The 17,478-nt window shown below is 35.4% G+C and overlaps 1 protein-coding gene across 6 annotated transcripts in view; it reads left to right on the top strand.

Moving 5' to 3' along the window:
* KANSL1L (KAT8 regulatory NSL complex subunit 1 like) overlaps nucleotides 1-17,478 on the top strand; it is a 141,913-nt gene that overhangs the window by 100,732 nt on the left and 23,703 nt on the right. For all 6 annotated transcript variants that reach the window (XM_036857275.1, XM_036857274.1, XM_036857270.1 and 3 more), the window contains exon 7: nucleotides 16,262-16,427. In XM_036857275.1, coding sequence (XP_036713170.1) covers nucleotides 16,262-16,427 — 166 coding nt within the window. The remainder of the gene's footprint in view (nucleotides 1-16,261; nucleotides 16,428-17,478) is intronic.

Below are 17,478 nucleotides of genomic sequence, written 5' to 3'. Positions count from 1 at the left end.
CTTATGACTGGTGTGAGGTGATACCTCATTGCAGTTTTGATTTGCATTTATCTAATAATTAACAATGTTGAACATCTTTTCATGGGCCTCTTGGCCATCTGTATGTCTTCTTTGGAGAAATGTATATTTAGGTCTTCTGCCCATTTTTTGATTGGGTTGTTTGTTTTTATGATATTAAGCTGCATGAGCTGTTTGTAAATTTTGGAGATTAATCGCTTGTCGTTCACATCATTTGCAAATATTTTCTCCCAATCTGTGGGTTGTCTTTTCATTTTGTTTATGGTTTCCTTTGCTGTGCAACAGCTTTTGAGTTTAATTAGGTTGCATTTGTTTATTTTTGTTTTTATTTCCATTACTCTGGGAGATGGGTCGAAAAAAGATATTGCTGCGATTTATGTCAGAGAGTGTTTTTCCTATGTTTTCCTCTAAGAATTTTATAGTGTCTGGTCTCACATTTAGGTCTTTAATACATTTTGAGTTTATTTTTTTGTATGGTGTTATGTAGTTTTCCAATTTCATTCTTTTACATGTAGCTGTCCAGTTTTCCCAGCACCACTTACTGAAGAGGCTGTCTTTTCTCCATTGTATATTCTTGCCTCCTTTATCAAAGATAAGGTGACCATATGTGCGTGGGTTTATCTCTGGACTTTCTATCCTGTACCATTGATCTCTATTTCTGTTTTTGTGCCAGTACCATACTGTTTTGATTATTATAGCTTTGTAGTATAGTGTGAAGTCAGGGAGCCTGATTCCTCCAGCTCTGTTTTTTTTTTCTTAAGATTGCTTTGACTATTCAGGGTCTTTTGTGTCTCCATACAAATTTTAAGATCTTTTTGTTCTAGTTCTGTGAAAAATGCCATTGGTAATTTGATAGAGATTGCATTGAATCTGTAGATTGCCTTGGGTAGTATAGTCATTTTGACAGTATTGATTCTTCTAATCCAAAAACAGAGTGTATCTTTCCATCTGTATGTGTCGTCTTTGATTTCTTTCATCAGCATCTTATAGTTTTTGGAGTACAGGTCTTTTGCTTCCTTAGGTAGGTTTATTCCTAGGTATTTTATTCTTTTTGGTGTGATGGTAAATGGGATTTTTTTTTCTTTTTTTTTTTAAGGAATTATTATTTATTTATTTATTTATGTCTGCGTTGGGTCTTCGTTTCTGTGCGAGGGCCCTCTCTAGTTGTGGCAAGTGGGGGCCACTCTTCATCGCGGTGCGCGAGCCTCTCACCATCGCAGCCTCTCTTGCTGCGGAGCCCAAGCTCCAGACGTGCAGGCTCAGCAATTGTGGCTCACGGGCCCAGCCACTCCGCGGCATGCGGGATCCTCCCAGACCAGGGCTCGAACCCGCGTCCCCTGCATTGGCAGGCGGACTCCCAACCACTGCGCCACCAGGGAAGCCCCGGGATTGTTTATTGAATTTCTCTTTCTGATAGTTCATTGTTAGTGTATAGAAATGGAACAGATTTCTATATATTAATTTTGTATCCTGCAACTTTACTGAGTTCATTGATGAGCTCTGGTAGTTTTCTGGTATCATTTGCATTTGTCTCTAGGTATTTTTAAATTTCCTCTTTGATTTCTTCAGTGATCCATTGGTTGTTTAGTAGCATGGTATTTAGCCTCCACATGTTTGTGGTTTTTTTTACAGTTTTTTTCTTGTAGTTTATTTCTAATCTCATAGTGTTGTGGTCGGAAAAGATGCTTGATATGATTTCAATTTTCTTAAATTTACTGATGCTCACTTTGTGGCCCAGCATGTGGTCAATCCTGGAGAATGTTCCTTGTGCACTTGAAAGGAATATGTATTCTGCTGCTTTTGGATGGAATGCTCTATAAATATCCATTAAGTCCATCTGGTCTAATGTGTCATTTAAGGCCTATGTTTCCTTATTGATTTTCTGTCCGGATGATTTGTCCATTGAAGAAAATGGGGTGTTAAAGTTCCCCACTGTTATAGTGTTACTGTCGATTTCTCACTTTAAGGCTGTAAGTATTTACCTTATACATTGAGGTGGTCCTATGTTGGGTGCATAAATATTTACAATTGTTATGTCTTCTTCTTGGATTGATCCCTTGATCATTATGAACTGTCCTTCTTTGTCTCTTATAACAGACTTTATTTTAAAGTCTATTTTGTCTGATATGAGTATTGCTGCTCCAGCTTTCTTTTGATTTCCATTTGCATGGAATACCTTCATCTATCCCCTCACTTTCAGTCGGTATGTGTCCCTAGGTCTGAAGTGGGTCTCTTGTAGACAGCATATATACAGGTCTTGTTTTTGTATCCATTCAGCTAGTCTATGTCTTTTCGTTGGAGCATTTAATCCATTTACATTTAAGGTAATTATCGATATGTATGTTCCTACTTCCATTTTCTTAATTGCTTTGGGTTTGTTTTTGTAGGTCTTTTTTCCTCCCTTCCTCTTTTGTTCTCTTCTCTTGTGGTTTGATGACCACCTTTAGTGTTGTGTTTGGGTTGCTTTTTCTTTTTTGTGTGGGTATCTATTGTAGTTTTTGGGTTTGCTGTTCCCATGAGATTTTGATATAGCAGTCTATATATGTACAAGGTTGTTTTAAGTTGCTGGTCTCTTTCCCACCTAGAGGAGTTCCTGTAACATTTGTTGCAAAGCTCGTCTGGTGGTGCTGAATTCTCTTAGCTTTTGTTTGTCTGTAAAGCTTTTGATTTTTCTGTCAAATCTGAATGAGAGCCTTGCTGGGTAGAGTATTCTTGGTTGTAGGTTCCTCCCATTCATCACTTTAAATATATCATGCCACTCCCTTCATGCAGGCAGAGTTTCTGCTGAGAAATCGGCTGATAACATGGGAATTCCTTTGTATGTTGTCATTTTTCCCTTGTTGCTTTTTTTTTTTTTTTTAATTTTATTTATTTTTTTATACAGTAGGTTCTTATTAGTCATCATTTTTATACACATCAGTGTATACATGTTAATCCCAATCGCCCAATTCACCACACCACCACCACCCCCCACCGCTTTCCCCCCTTGGTGTCCATACATTTGTTCTCTACATCTGTGTCTCAATTTCTGCCCTGCAAGCTGGTTCATCTGTACCATTTTTCTAGGTTCCACATATATGCATTAATATACGATATTTGTTTTTCTCTTTCTGACTTACTTCACTCTGTATGACAGTCTCTAGATCCATCCACATCTCAACAAATGACCCAATTTTTTACTTACTTTTTATGGCTGAGTAATATTCCATTGTATATATGTACTACAACTTCTTTTTCTTTTTTCTTTTTCTTTTTAACATCTTTATTGGAGTATAATTGCTTTACAATCGTGTGTTAGTTTCTGCTTCATAACAAAGTGAATCAGTTATACATATACATATATCCCCATATCTCTTCCCTCTTACGTCTCCCTCCCTCCCACCCTCCCTATCCCACCCCTCTAGGTGGTCACAAAGCACCGAGCTGATCTCCCTGTGCTATGCAGCTGCTTCCCACTAGCTATCTATTTTACATTTGGTAGTGTATATATGTCCATGCCACTCTCTCACTTTGTCCCAGCTTACCCTTCCCCCTCCCCATATCCTGAAGTCCATTCTCTAGTAGGTCTATGTCTTTATTCCCGTCTTGCCCCTAGGTTCTTCATGACCTTTTTTTTTTTTTTTTAGATTCCATATATATGTGTTAGCATACAGAATTTGTTTTTCTCTTTCTGACTTACTTCACTCTGTATGACAGACTCTAGGTCCATCCACCTCACTACAAATAACTCAGTTTCGTTTATTTTTATGGCTGAGTAATATTCCATTGTATATATGTGCCACATCTTCTTTATCCATTCATCTGTCGACAGACACTTAGGTTGCTTCCATGTCCTGGCTATTGTAAATAGAGCTGCAATGAACATTGTGGTACATGACTTTTTTTGAATTATGATTTTCTCAGGGTATATGCCCAGTAGTGGGATTGCTGTGTCGTATGGTAGTTCTATTTTTAGTTTTTTAAGGAACCTCCATAGTGTTCTCCATAGTGCCTGTATCAGTTTACATTCCCACCAACAGTGCAAGAGGGTTCCCTTTTCTCCACACCCTCTCCAGCATTTGTTGTTTGTAGATTTTCTGATGATGCCCATTCTAATGGGTGTGAGGTGATACCTCATTGTAGTTTTGATTTGCATTGCTCTAATAATTAGTGATGTTGAGCAGCTTTTCATGTACTTTTCATGTACTTCTTGTCCATCTGTATGTCTTCTTTGGAGAAATGTCTATTTAGGTCTTCTGCCCATTTTTGGATTGGGTTGTTTGTTTTTTTAAAATTGAGCTGCATGGCCTGTTTATATATTTTGGAGATTAATGCTTTGTCCATTGATTCGTTTGCAAATATTTTAATATTTTAATATTTTTTTCTTGTCTTTAATTTTGTCAATTTGATTACTCTGTGTCTTGGCATGTTCCTCCTTGGCTCAACCTACTTGGCACTCTGTGCTTCCTGGACTTGGGTGACTCTTTCCTTTCCCATGTTTGGCAAGTTTTCAGCTATTATCTCTTCAAATATTTTCTCAGGTCCTTTCTCTCTCTCTTCTCCTTCTGGGGCCTCTGTAATGTGAATGTTGGTGCGTTTAATGTTGTCCCAGTGGTCTCTTAGACTGTCTTCATTTATTTTCATTCTTTTTTCTTTATTCTGTTCTGCAGCAGCAATTTCCACCATTCTGTTTTCCAGGTCACTTATCCATTCTTCTGCTTCAGTTATTCTGCTATTGATACCTTCTAGTGTATTTTTCATGTAAGTTATTGTATTGTTCATCTCTGTTTGTTTGTTCTTTAGTTCTTCTAGGTCTTTGTTAAACATTTCTTGCATCTTCTTGATTCTTTCCTCCATTCTTTTTCTGAGATCCTGGATTATCTTCACTATCATTATTCTGAATTTTTTTCCAGAAGGTTTCCTATCTCCACTTCACTTAGTTGTTTTTCTGGGGTTTTATGTTGTTCCTTCATCTGGGACATAATCCTCTGCCATTTCATCTTGTCTAACTTTCTGTGATTGTGGTTTTCATTCCACAGGCTGTAGGATTGTAGTTCTTCTTGCATCTGCTGTCTTCCCTCTCTTGGATGAGACTATCTAAGAGGCTTGTGCAAGCTTCCTGATGGGAGGGACTAGTAGTAGGTAGAACTAGGTCTTGTCCCTCTGGTGGGAAGGGCCATGCTCAGTAAAACTTTAATCCATTTGTCTTATCTGCTGATGGATGGGGCTGTGTTTTCTCCCTGTTGGTTTTTTGGCCTGAGCCTACAGCACTGGAACCTACAGGCTGTTTGGTGGGGCTAATGGTGGCCGCTGGAAGGGCTTACACTAATTAGTACTTCCCAGAACTGCTGCTGCCAGTGTCTTTGTCCCCACAGTGAGCCACAGCCACCTCCCACCTCTGCAGGGGGCCCTCTCATACTAGCAGGTAGGTCTGGCCCAGTCTCTTATGGGGTCACTGCTTTTTTCCCCTGGGTCCTGGTACACACAAGACTTTGTGTGTGGCCTCCAAGAGTGGAGTTTCTGTTTCTCCCAGACCTGTGGAAGTCCTGCAATCAAATTCCACTGGCCTTCAAAGCCAGATTCTCTGTGGTCTCCTTGTCCCATTGCTGGACCCCCAGGTTCAGAAGCCTAATGTGGGGTTCAGAACTTTCACTCCAGTGGGGAAGCTTCTGTGGTATAATTGTTTTCCAGTTTGTGGGTCGCCCACCTGGCGGGTATGAGATTTGATTTTATTGCAATTGCATCCCTCCTACTCTCTCTTTGTGGCTTCTCCTTTGTCTTTGGATGTAAGGTATCTTTTTTGGTATGTTCCAGAGTTTTTTGTTAATGGTTGTTCAGCAGTTAGTTGTGATTCCAGTGTTCTTGTAAAAAGGGGTGAACACATATCCTTTTACTCTGCCATTTTGAGCTAATCCCCTATAGTTAGGTTTAAATCTATCACTTTGATTTTGTTATTTGTTTTTTTATTTCTCTCATATATTATTTGTTCTTTTTTCCTGCCTTTTTTCTTTCCCTTGAAATTAAATGTCCTTAGACTGGCCTTTGTTGTTTCATTCTATGCATGTGTAGATTGTTATTTGACAAAAGAATGAAATGTGCCCTATGGAATTTCTGGAGCCCTTTCTCTGAAAAGCTTCCTTTTTTCTATGACAGTCTCCTCTATAAGTTGTATCCATCTTTTTCTCCCCAAAGTTTAACATCTGTGTCTTAAAATCTTCTAGACTGACACACTCTACTTGGACCCCCCCCATCCTGTGCAAAAAGCTGGTAGATTTATCGGATCATCTCATTTGTTTTTCTTCTCTCAGGGATAAGTCATATGCTACCTGTTGTCCAAGTTCTGAAAACAGTTGTTTGATATAAGTCCCATAGGTGTACTTCTTTTTTAAATTGAAGTATAGTTGATGTGCAATATTATATTAGTTGCTGGTGTACGAGATAGTTATTCAATATTTTTATAGATTATACTCCATTCAAAATTATTTCAAGATAATGGCTATATTTCCCTGTACTGTACATTATATCATTGTTGCTTATTTATTCTATACATAGTAGTTTGTCTCTTAATCCCATACCCCTATCTCACCCCTACTTCCTTCCCTCTCCCCCCTGGTAACCACTAGTGGAATTGCTGGATCATATGGTAGTTGTATCTTTAGTTTTTTGAAGAAACACCATACCGTTTTCCATAGTGGCTGTACCAGTTTACAGTCCCACCAACAGTGTGCAAGTGTTCCATTTCCTCCACATCCTCACCAACATTTGTTATTTGTAGACTCTTTGACAATAGCCTTTCTGACAGGTGTGAAGGGATATCTCATTGTGGTTTTGATTTGCATTTCTCTGATGATTAGTGATGTTGAGCATTTTTTCATGTGCCGATTGGCCATCTGTATGTCTTCTTTGGAAAAATGTCTATTTAGGTCTTCTGCCCATTTTTGATTGGGTTGTTTATTTTTTTGCTGTTGCATTGTATGAGTGGTTTATAAATTTTGGATATTAACCCCTTATCAGTCATATCATTTGCAAATATTTTCTCCTATTCACTGGTAGGTTGTCTTTTCATTTTGTCAGTGTTTTCCTTTGCTGTGCAAAAGCTTTTAAGTTTAATTAGGTCCCATTTGTTTATTACTTCATGGACAGAAATGGAATTGCTTTTTCTACTTTCAAAACTGATTTCTTAATAACATATCCCATTTAGCTATTGCTTAATCTCTCCTCCACAACAAATTTGAAAGTGTCTGTATTTATCTCTGTTACATGTTGGGTTCCCTGAGAAGCACTGCAATGTCATAATGTTATTTTACTCTTCACCCTGCTATAGTATGGTATCCAACAAAAGCATTTTATTGAAACAGATCTTTAAAGGTCAAAGTGACCTTTTAATTAGGTCACTTAGCCAGATCCAATGCTGAACTTTTGATTCCAGTAATGTGGTGGGATAATTATCTTAGGAAAGCTTCTGGATACAAAGTATTAGAATGTAAAGTATCAAGAATATTTTTTTTTTGAATTTTAAATCACTTTATTTTCATTTGTTAAAGTATGCAAGACATTTTCATATAAAGTAAAAATATATTGCTTATGAAAAAGTGAACAATTTAATGAAAGGTGTCTTGACTACATCATGAATTGAAAAAATGCTACACAAATTTCTTTGTTGTAAATGATACAGTGTATATTATGACTACTCCTTTAACCAATTTTAATGGAAAAATTCATTGCTGCTATAAAACTATAGAAAAAGGGTTACCTCACTTTTGCTGGCTCTTAGAGAATCTAAAAGTTTATTTTAAAAACCATCTTTTCCCATTGAGAAATTACATTTGAGGAAATTGCTTTAAACTTTTTGCTAAGCTTAGTGAAATTAAATTCACAATTAAGTTGGTCTTTTGAATTAAGTTTGCTTATTATTCCTTCCTTCTTTCAACAAATAATTTCTGAATGTCTACTGTGTGTAAAGGTACTCTGTTAAGGGCTCTGAAGGAGGCAGAGGTGATTATGTCATAAGAATATTTTTTACAGTGGATGCCTAACCTGGCTCAAAAAATGGAAATCCTCAGAATTAAAAAGGAAGGAAAGAAAGGAGAAAGAGAAGTAGAAATTTTTGTTTAATAGTCTTGATAGAGACTGGAGGCAAAGCCTAGAATCTGGGAGATGTGAGGAGACATATTAAGAGACCCTGCATAAAGCCAAGAACCTTCAATGCTACTCACTTTGTGAGTGCATGAACTGGAACTCAGACCTGCTGAACAGCGGTGCAAAGAACTTGCCTTTCTTTGCCTTGGGCTCTGGCTGAAAAATGGAAAATAGAATTTCTGCATAGAATTTGTAATGACAAGTCAGGCCTTTTACATCTTTAAAGTCTGAAGTCATTCTACCTAAGAGTTTTATTTAAAAAGACAAGAATTGCAGGCTTCCCTGGTGGCGCAGTGGTTAAGAATCTGCCTGCCAATGCGGGGGACATGGGTTCGAGCCCTGGCCCAGGAAGATCCCACATGCCACAGAGTGGCTGAGCCCGTGTGCCACAGCTACTGAGCCTGCCCTTTAGAGCCTGCGAACCGCAACTACTGAGCCCACGTGCCACAACTACTGAAGCCCACGCTCCTGGAGCCCATGCTCCACAACAGGAGAGGCCACGACAATGAGAAGCCCATGCACCGCAACGAAGAGTAGCCCCTGCTCGCAGCAACTAGAGAAAGCCTGTGCACAGCAATGAAGACCCAACACAGCCAGAAATAAACAAACAAACAAATTAATTAATTAATTTTAAAAAAAGGACAAGAATCGCATTTTAAAATGGTTAGCTGGTGTTCCAGATGGCTGGCAGAAATAAATGTATATCCTTTCTAGGGGAATGAACTCTCAATAGAAACTTTCCAGGATTCCCCTGAATAAAATTCCAATAAATGTGAATTCCTAATTTAAAAAAAATATAAAAACAGACACAGCAACAAAGCAACAAAGCAAACAGACACAGCAACAAAGCAACATCAGGAGAGTCAGCAAAAACAAACTAACTCCCACCCCCCCACACACACACATCCTTACAAAAATAACTTCAGCTAGTGCAGTTATCATATACAGAATGCAAAATTAAGTAAGTTTATATGTTTAAGGAAAATAAATCAGAAAATTAGTAATATGTTTAAGAAGTAGGTAGATAAAACTCAAGAGAGAATTGGCGGTTAGAAAATAGATCTGAATGAAATTATACAAAATGAAATACAGAGAGAAAAAAGAATTGGAAGATATGAAGAGAAATGAATAAATATAAAGGTTAGAGGAGAAGATGTAGCATATGTCTTCAGAGAGGGAAACACCTAGGATAGCTGGCTTCTGCAACCACTTTTGCCCTGGAACTTTGGCAGAAATTTTCAAATTTGGTTCAGATGCTAATAGATGATAGGTATGGGGGATGCTGTTGGGTGTGTTTTGGGAGACCTGAAGCACATGGCCATTTTTCACTTCAGAACATTTTTGACCAATGTTTTCCTCATAACACTTGCTAAATACCTGGGCTGCAGAGAACAGAAGGCTTAAAAAAAACATCAATGACAAGAACCCCTTTAAAGCAGTGTGGCACTCTTCAGTATACTCTTAAGATTTTTTTTCTTAAGGTCTGAATGATCAGGGGAAATTCTGTAAAATACAACAAACACTTAGCTGAAAACCTTGAAGGGCCAGGAACAAATCAGATATAGAAAACCATAGTAGGGTGGTAACCCAAGCTTAACTGAGTGCACTCCCTGAGTAGATGAAAGGAGAGAAACCTGCAGTTTATCTGCGTAGCAGTAGGGAAAGAGAACCCTCTATGGAGAAAGATGACATCATTTGGAGCCTTTATGATTTAAAAAAAATACCATCTGGCATTCAATCAAAAATTACTAGGCATCCCAAAAGACAGGACCATATGACCAGCCTTCAAGAGAGAAAAACAGACAATAGTGACAAACCACCAAGTGATTCTGAATTGGATTTAACAGCCAAGATCTTTAAAATGACTGTGATTAATATGTTGAAAAAATAGAGAACAACTGGAAAAAAACAGATTATTTTACCAGATATTTGGAATCTATTTTTTAAAAATAGAGTCATATGAACATTCTCAAACTCAAAATATAACATGTGAAATTAATACTTCACCAGCTGATGAGTTTAACTACAAATTAGATGGAGCATAAGATATGGTTAATGAACTAAAAGACTTATTAATATAAAATACTCAAATAGAAGCACAGAGATAAAACAGAATTTAAAAAATACAGAAACATAATTAGAGAACTGTAAATCAGTGAAAAAAAATTAACCATATATGTTATTAGACTCTAGAAGAAAGGAGAGAGAATAGGACAGAAATAACATTTGAACAGATAATAATAGAGAGTATTTCCTAAACTAAAACAGGACATCCACCCATAGATTCAAGAAGTTCTGTGAACCTCAAAAATAACAAATACATAGAAATTACATCAAGACATATTATAGCAAGCCTGCTAAAAAGTGAAGACACAGAAAATATTAAAAGCAATCAGGGTAAAAAAGACACATTACCTTCAAATGAGGACAACCATAAGACTTAACTACTCAATAGAAACAATGGAAGCCAGATAAAAATGCAAATATTCTTAAAATGCTGAAAGAAAAAAAAAATGCTAGCATTCTATATCCACAAAAATATCCTTCAAAAATGATGATATACAAAGGTTTTAGATAAATAAAAATGGAAAGAATTTGTTGACAGCAAATCTACACTAATAATAATAGCAAAGGGAGAAGGAACATGATCCCAGATGGAAACAGAATTGTAGAAAGAAGCTAAGAACAATGGAAAAGATAAATATATGGGTAATTTAAATGTTGACAATGAAAATAATAACAGTAATATAATGTAGAGGTTTATATATGGAATTAAAATGCCTTACAACAATAACAAAGAAAGAGGAGAGTAAATGGAGTTAAAGTCTTCTAATGTCCCATTGTTTTCAGGGAAGTGGTAAAAGGAATAATTTGTTTTATACTCTAAAAGCCATAAGTTAAGGATGCATTTTAATCTCTCGGAAAACCACTAAAAGAAAAGAAAAGAATGTATAAGTTTAAGTTAACTGAGGGGAAAAATATGACAAAATATTTTATCAATCCTAATAAACAATAGTAATCAGTGAAACATAGAAACAAACATACATATGCAATAAATTTCCATATATTGATACAATATAGAAAATAAATCTAGTTGCTGGTTCTTTGCAAAGAAATTGATAAACCCCTAGCATTTTCCTCAAGAAGAATTGAAAGTTGCTTTGACATTTAAAAATTTGTTAATGTAATAACCACATAATTAGATTAAAGAAGAAAAGCCAAGTAATCATTTCAATAGGTTCACAAAAAGTGTATGATTAAGTTCAACATTAATATACTTAAAAGAATACTTTTGGCAAAGTAGGCATACATCCTGATAAAGAATATACCAAAAAAATCTACAATCATTCTTAACCCTTATTATTCTTACTTATGAAAAATTAAAAACATTTCCTTTATAATGAGGGACAAAACAATATGTCCTTTGGTCATTTCTATTCATTGTTGAACTGGTGAGCCTATCTAGCATGGTTGGAACCTTATAAATAATAATAAATAAAGGCTTTAGGACTGAATGAAAGAAACTAAACTGTCATGACTTTTAGATAATATGTTTGGTTAATAGAAAACTAAAAGAAACAACAAGTAATATTATTTGAATAAGAAAGTTTAGCAGAGTTGTGGGACATGTTCAGTATATATCAATTGTATTTTTCAATTCCTTTTACATGAAACAATATTATGGTACCTAGGAATACATCTAACAAAATATGTAAAGACTTTTAGAGAAGAAATTTACAAAGTTTTATTGAAAGAAATTAAAGACCTAAATAAATGAAGAGATACACCATATTCATGGATGGATGACCTTTAATCATGATATCAAAATTTTAAAAATGTCAAAAATCTTCCAATTGATTTACAAATTCAGTGTATTTTTAAACAAAATTCTACAGGTTTTTGATGGAAATTAAGCTGTTTTTAAAATTTATTCAGAAGATGGAGTACAGCCTTTAAAAACTGTGAATCACTAGGTTGTACATCTGAAACATATAATATTATAAATCAACTATACCTCAATAAAAAAAATATGCAGAGGAGTGAAAACCAAGAATAACAGCCAAGTCAGCCCTGAAGAACAAGGTGGAGAAACTTACACTATCAAATGTCAAGATTTATTTAAAAGATGCGGTAATTACGGCATTGGTTATTAGCACAGACACAAATGATAGAGTGTTAGAGATCCCTGAAACAGTCCCAGACATGTATGGAATGTGGTATATAACAGGCAGCATTGTAGATTGGTTGGGAGAGGATGAACTAACTGTTCAGTAAAAGGCATTAAGTCAATTGGTGATCCATTTAGAGAAAAAAAAAATGAGTTTGGATCCCTATCTCACATCTTGCACAAAGAAATCAATTTTTAACAAAGACCTAATTGCAAAAGGCAAAACAATAAAACTCTTATAAAAAAAAAGTGGAAGAATATCTTTATGACTTAAGGGTAGGGTTTCCTCATCAAGATTCAAAAGATTTCCTCATCAAGATACAAAGAAGTGCAAACTATATATAAAGGAAACATCTAAGTTAAGAATGTCTGTTGATCAAAAGACACAAAAAAAGTGCAAAGAGAAGCTCATACAGGGAGCAATACATAGAACCTACAAAGGATTTGTAACTTTCAAGAGTGTATAAAGAGAACTTAAAAAATCAATAAGAAAAAGACATCTCAATAGAAAAATCATCAAAACATGTATTCCCCAAAAGAAGGAAAATTGGCCAATAATAGGTATGAAAATGAGGTCAACTTAAACAATAAACAGAGCAATACAAATTTCAACCATGAGATATTTGTATGGTCTAAAATTGGCAAAAATAAGAATTCCGACAGTACCCTTGTTGGTATGAATCTGAAGCAGTGAGAACTAAAATCTGCTCTGTTGGAGTGTAAATTAGTTGTAACTATTTGGTAATACAATATATTATCTAGTGAAGTTGAGTATGTGTGTTCATGCATTTGTATAACCCAGCAATTCCATTTCTAGCAGTGTACTCTAGAGAATATCTTACACCCATGTGCCAGGAGACAAATATAATAATATCCATACTATCATTGTTCATAATGGTAAAACACTAGAAACAATCTAGATATTTATATATAGTAGAATGATTAATTGCATGCACATAATGTTGAGTAATAAAGCAGGAAAACACATCTAGCATTATTCTGTGTATTTACATTTTTAAAGCATATGGATTTAAATAGAAAATTATATAGGATTACATATACTTTTGTAGAAAAACTATAAAGAAAAAACAAGGAAATGATAAAATTAAAATTCAGGATAGCAGTTACTCCTGGAAGTGTGAGAGAAAAATATGACTGAGGAGGCACATTGTATTAGTTAAGGTATAGGTTTAGCTGCATTTGACAGAAATCCCAAATAGTGATGTAAGCAAGATGTAAGTTTATTTCTTTGTTTTGAAACAGATTGAAAATATTCTAGGCATGACAACCATGCTCTGCGTGGTTATCTAGGAACCAGGCTCCTGCTGCCTTTTTGTTTAATCTTTTGCACATTACCCTCACTCACAAGATTATGGTGGCTCACCATCACAGGTGGAAGAATGGAGAGCTAAGTGACCTTCTTAAGGTCAGTTTCTAAATGTTGCACACATGACTTCTCCTCATGATGTTCTGGCTAGAATTTAGTAATTGTTAGATGCAAGGAAGCTTGAGAAATGTGCCCAGCTGAAAATCAGGAGTTTTAGAACAGGGAGGAGGAGAGCACAGATATTGGGAGGAAAGTAGCAATCTCTGCCACAGGCTCATGGGGCCGGGATAGCAAGAGAAGTCATCAAAGGTATTGGTATTGTTCTGTTTCTTAAAGTAGGATGGTGAGTATAGGTGCTTTTTAAACATTATTTTATACCTTCCTTATAAATTATATACTCTTTTGTATATATGAAATGTTTCATTATTAAAGTTACATGTAATGGATACTTTTCAGGCTTTACTTTGCTTGAATCTTATGCAGCATATGGTATTGTTGATCACACCCTCTAGACATTTGAATTTTTATTGGCAAGAATCTCCAGGTTTTTCTCTTATTTCTCCATCCATTCCTTTTCAGCCTCCTGGGCTTCACTTTCTCTGCAGGGGAAAAAAGGCCTTTTCCTAGATGCCCCTCACTTGTCTCCATAATTATTTAGGATAGTTTCAAATTGGCTAATGGGTTTCCTGGATTTGGAAAAATTGCAAGAGAAAACTAATTATATGGTAAATATTCAGATTTTATCAACTTTTATTCATAATGTTCTAGCCATACATGAAAAAAGAGAGGTTAGCACATTTTCTTCTTTGTAATTTTATATAATTGTTCCTTATATCTTTTTGAACTACATCACAAAAGAACAAATAATTCTAGAGTGAGTCACAAGTACCAGTGCATCTTGTAAAGGTAAGAAACAGCAACTGTTCCCATAGATATATACATATAACATCATTAGAATAAATCTTGGAAATAACTCACATCTTTATAATCATGTACCACATGTCTTATAAAAATCATCAATTTACTTGACTACCCGGCATAATGACTGCATTTCCTAGCCTTCCTTGCAGCTGGGTATGACTAGCTGACATAAGTCTTGGCCAGTGGAATATAAAAAGAAGTCATTACATGATAAATTTTAGCATATATTAACAGGGACTATTTTTTCCCCAATGAAATAGTCCCAGGCACACATGTATTTGAAAAGTTCTATTCACTTAAATTTGTGAAAAGCAAATGAGATAAAATTCATTTGGTCAGCATTCAAGTTTCAACCATATGTTAGGGACTGTGTCAGGTTCCGGGAATACAGGATTGAACAAATTATAGTCCAACCTTCAAGGAGCTCACAGTCCAGAGGAAATCTAGTTAAATGCTATGGCAGACGTGGCTATGCCCAAGGTGCTGTGGAAACACAGAAAATGCCAGTTAGCCAGGAAACTCAAACTCAAGAAAGTTGACAAACTTAATGTAAGTTTATAAAATAATTTTTTTAAAAATAGCATCCAAAATTCTCAGTTATTATAAGCATTTTAAATATAATTTCCATTAAAAAAATAGAGTCCTAATGTTATTGTAGTAGGTGGAGGTAAGAGTGACAGAAGGAACGCAAGTGAACTCCATTAACTTTTTAAATATTTTCTCTATTTTATAGATTTTTTACATTGGTTGTATAGTAATCTTATAACCAGAAAAAAATAATTTAAAAATCCGACATTTAAACAGAATATGTATTTTTTAAATGTAGCAACATAATTTTTTGATTTAGCAACATGGTTTTCATGAGATTTCTGGATTGAAATCTTTATCTTAAACTCAAACTCATGTAACATATTGCATATTTTATACATACCTTTTTTAATATTTTAAATTCAATTTTACTTAATGTAAATATGTGATACATATGTCTTCATAGTACTTCACTGTTATTGCAGTGTAGATATTGTCTCGCATTATAATTTAAGGCAGACTCTAGTTTCACTCATTGGTTATAACAGATTAGAAGGAGGAAAATAGTACAGTTGACCCTGGAAAAAGGTGAGGGTTAGGGGCGTCAACCCCTATTCAGTAAAAAAATCTATGTATATCTGTACAGTCAGTTGGACTTCCTCCCTATCTGTGGTTCAGCATCCGAAGATTCGGCCGACCACAGATCATGTAATACTATAGTACCTATTTAGTGAAAGAAACCAGCTTATAAGTGGACCTGCACAGTTCAAACCTCTGTTTAAGGGTCAACTGTATGCACAGTTCTTAATCATAACATAGTACCTGCTCACTGTCATATTTTTCACTAATCTGGAGTGTAACCATTTTCTTGTGAACTAAAGTTGTTCAAACTCATTTTTCACTTTTGTGATTTCTTAAGATGGGAGCAAGACCCATTTTCACAGACTTTGCTCTTCACTTTGAAGAACTGAAAAGGGACTAGTCAAATCTCATCACACTCATGGCCTTCTATATCTTTGCTTCTATCACTTAGTCTAGGTCATTGTAAAGCACTCTCCCCAAGGTGATTTAGTAATCCAGGACTTCTTGCTGGTGTCATTCAGATACTGTACTATAACTGTTATATTCTCTCTGATTCGCTTTTCAACAAAAATGAAGTCTTTATTTTTTTTTCCTTGCAGACTTTGCCTTCAAGAGAAACAAGGTTTTTAAATACTACACAAATGCCTTGCCTGCAATCATCTTCAATTTGGAGTAGCTGTGAACACAATTCAAAGTCTCAAATATTAACAGAACATGTATCAGAGTTAGATTCTTCTTTCCATTCCGTTCTATCATTGCCATCAGGTAAGATTCCTTTTAAAAAATCTCTAAGTAACTGAATTTTTTATGGTGAAATCTAATCCTGTAAATACAAGGAATCTGATAAACTTTTATCAGTTGTCACTGGATATTAGAGCTAAACAGTTTTCATAGAGAAATTAATCTAGTCACATGCTGAATTAATGTTCTATCTTTAGGTTGATTTTTTAATTCCTTGGAAACCATTTTGACTTACTTTGGGAAATTCTTAGCTTTTGATCTCCTTTTGATGTTAAATGTTTAGCATTTTATTGATAACATGGCTATGCTGTTGAAATGTTTCTCAGCAAGTCAGGGTTCTTTTTCTAATGTGTTGTTTTGCATGGAGTTTTCCCTGCCATGTTGTATTCCTCCATCTATAATCAGCATTGAATTTTTCTGAGAGAAGAAAATTGTCCATCTTTAGACACAGTCAACTTTTGGACCTCAAAAATACCTGTAATATACAACCGAGCAGATGAGGCATTGCATCCCTATATCCCTAAGATGGCTTTAAGTTTCTTTCCAGTTCTTGTCTTGTGTTCGAATGTTTCCAATCTTACCTACATTGGAACTGAAGTAAATATTTAGGGTAAAAAAGGAAACATTCTTCACACTGGTTATCTCAGGCTCCTCTCTTTATGGGAAGATATCTCAAATGGGCTTTTGCTTCCTTTGCAGCTTTTGGTTCTAATCATCCAGGGACTGCTCCTCTTTGTAAAGCACTATTTCTTGTACCTATTCCTGCCCTGAATCTTAGTTTGGTTTTTACCAGCATTACAGTGGTTTCTTAGCTACACACCATACTTTGAAGTAAGTTCCTGGTAGGAACTATTTTACTCCATCCTTGAGGAAACCTTAATAATAGAAAGAAAAAATAATATATATAACAATAACACAGCTAACATTTGGTCTTAGCATACACTGGGTCCTATAAGCACATTACATTTTCTTGTTTGATGCTTGCAGCAACCCCATGAGGAAAGATATTGTTGTCCTCTTTATCTTACATATAAGAACATTGAGGCTTAGAGATGTTAAATTACTCATCCATAGT

Source organism: Balaenoptera musculus, chromosome 7 (genome assembly GCF_009873245.2).
Source record: "Balaenoptera musculus isolate JJ_BM4_2016_0621 chromosome 7, mBalMus1.pri.v3, whole genome shotgun sequence".
NCBI classification, from domain to species: Eukaryota; Metazoa; Chordata; class Mammalia; order Artiodactyla; family Balaenopteridae; genus Balaenoptera; species Balaenoptera musculus.
The sequence above is the reverse complement of the archived record's forward strand: the minus strand, read 5'-3'. Positions and strand labels throughout refer to the sequence as shown.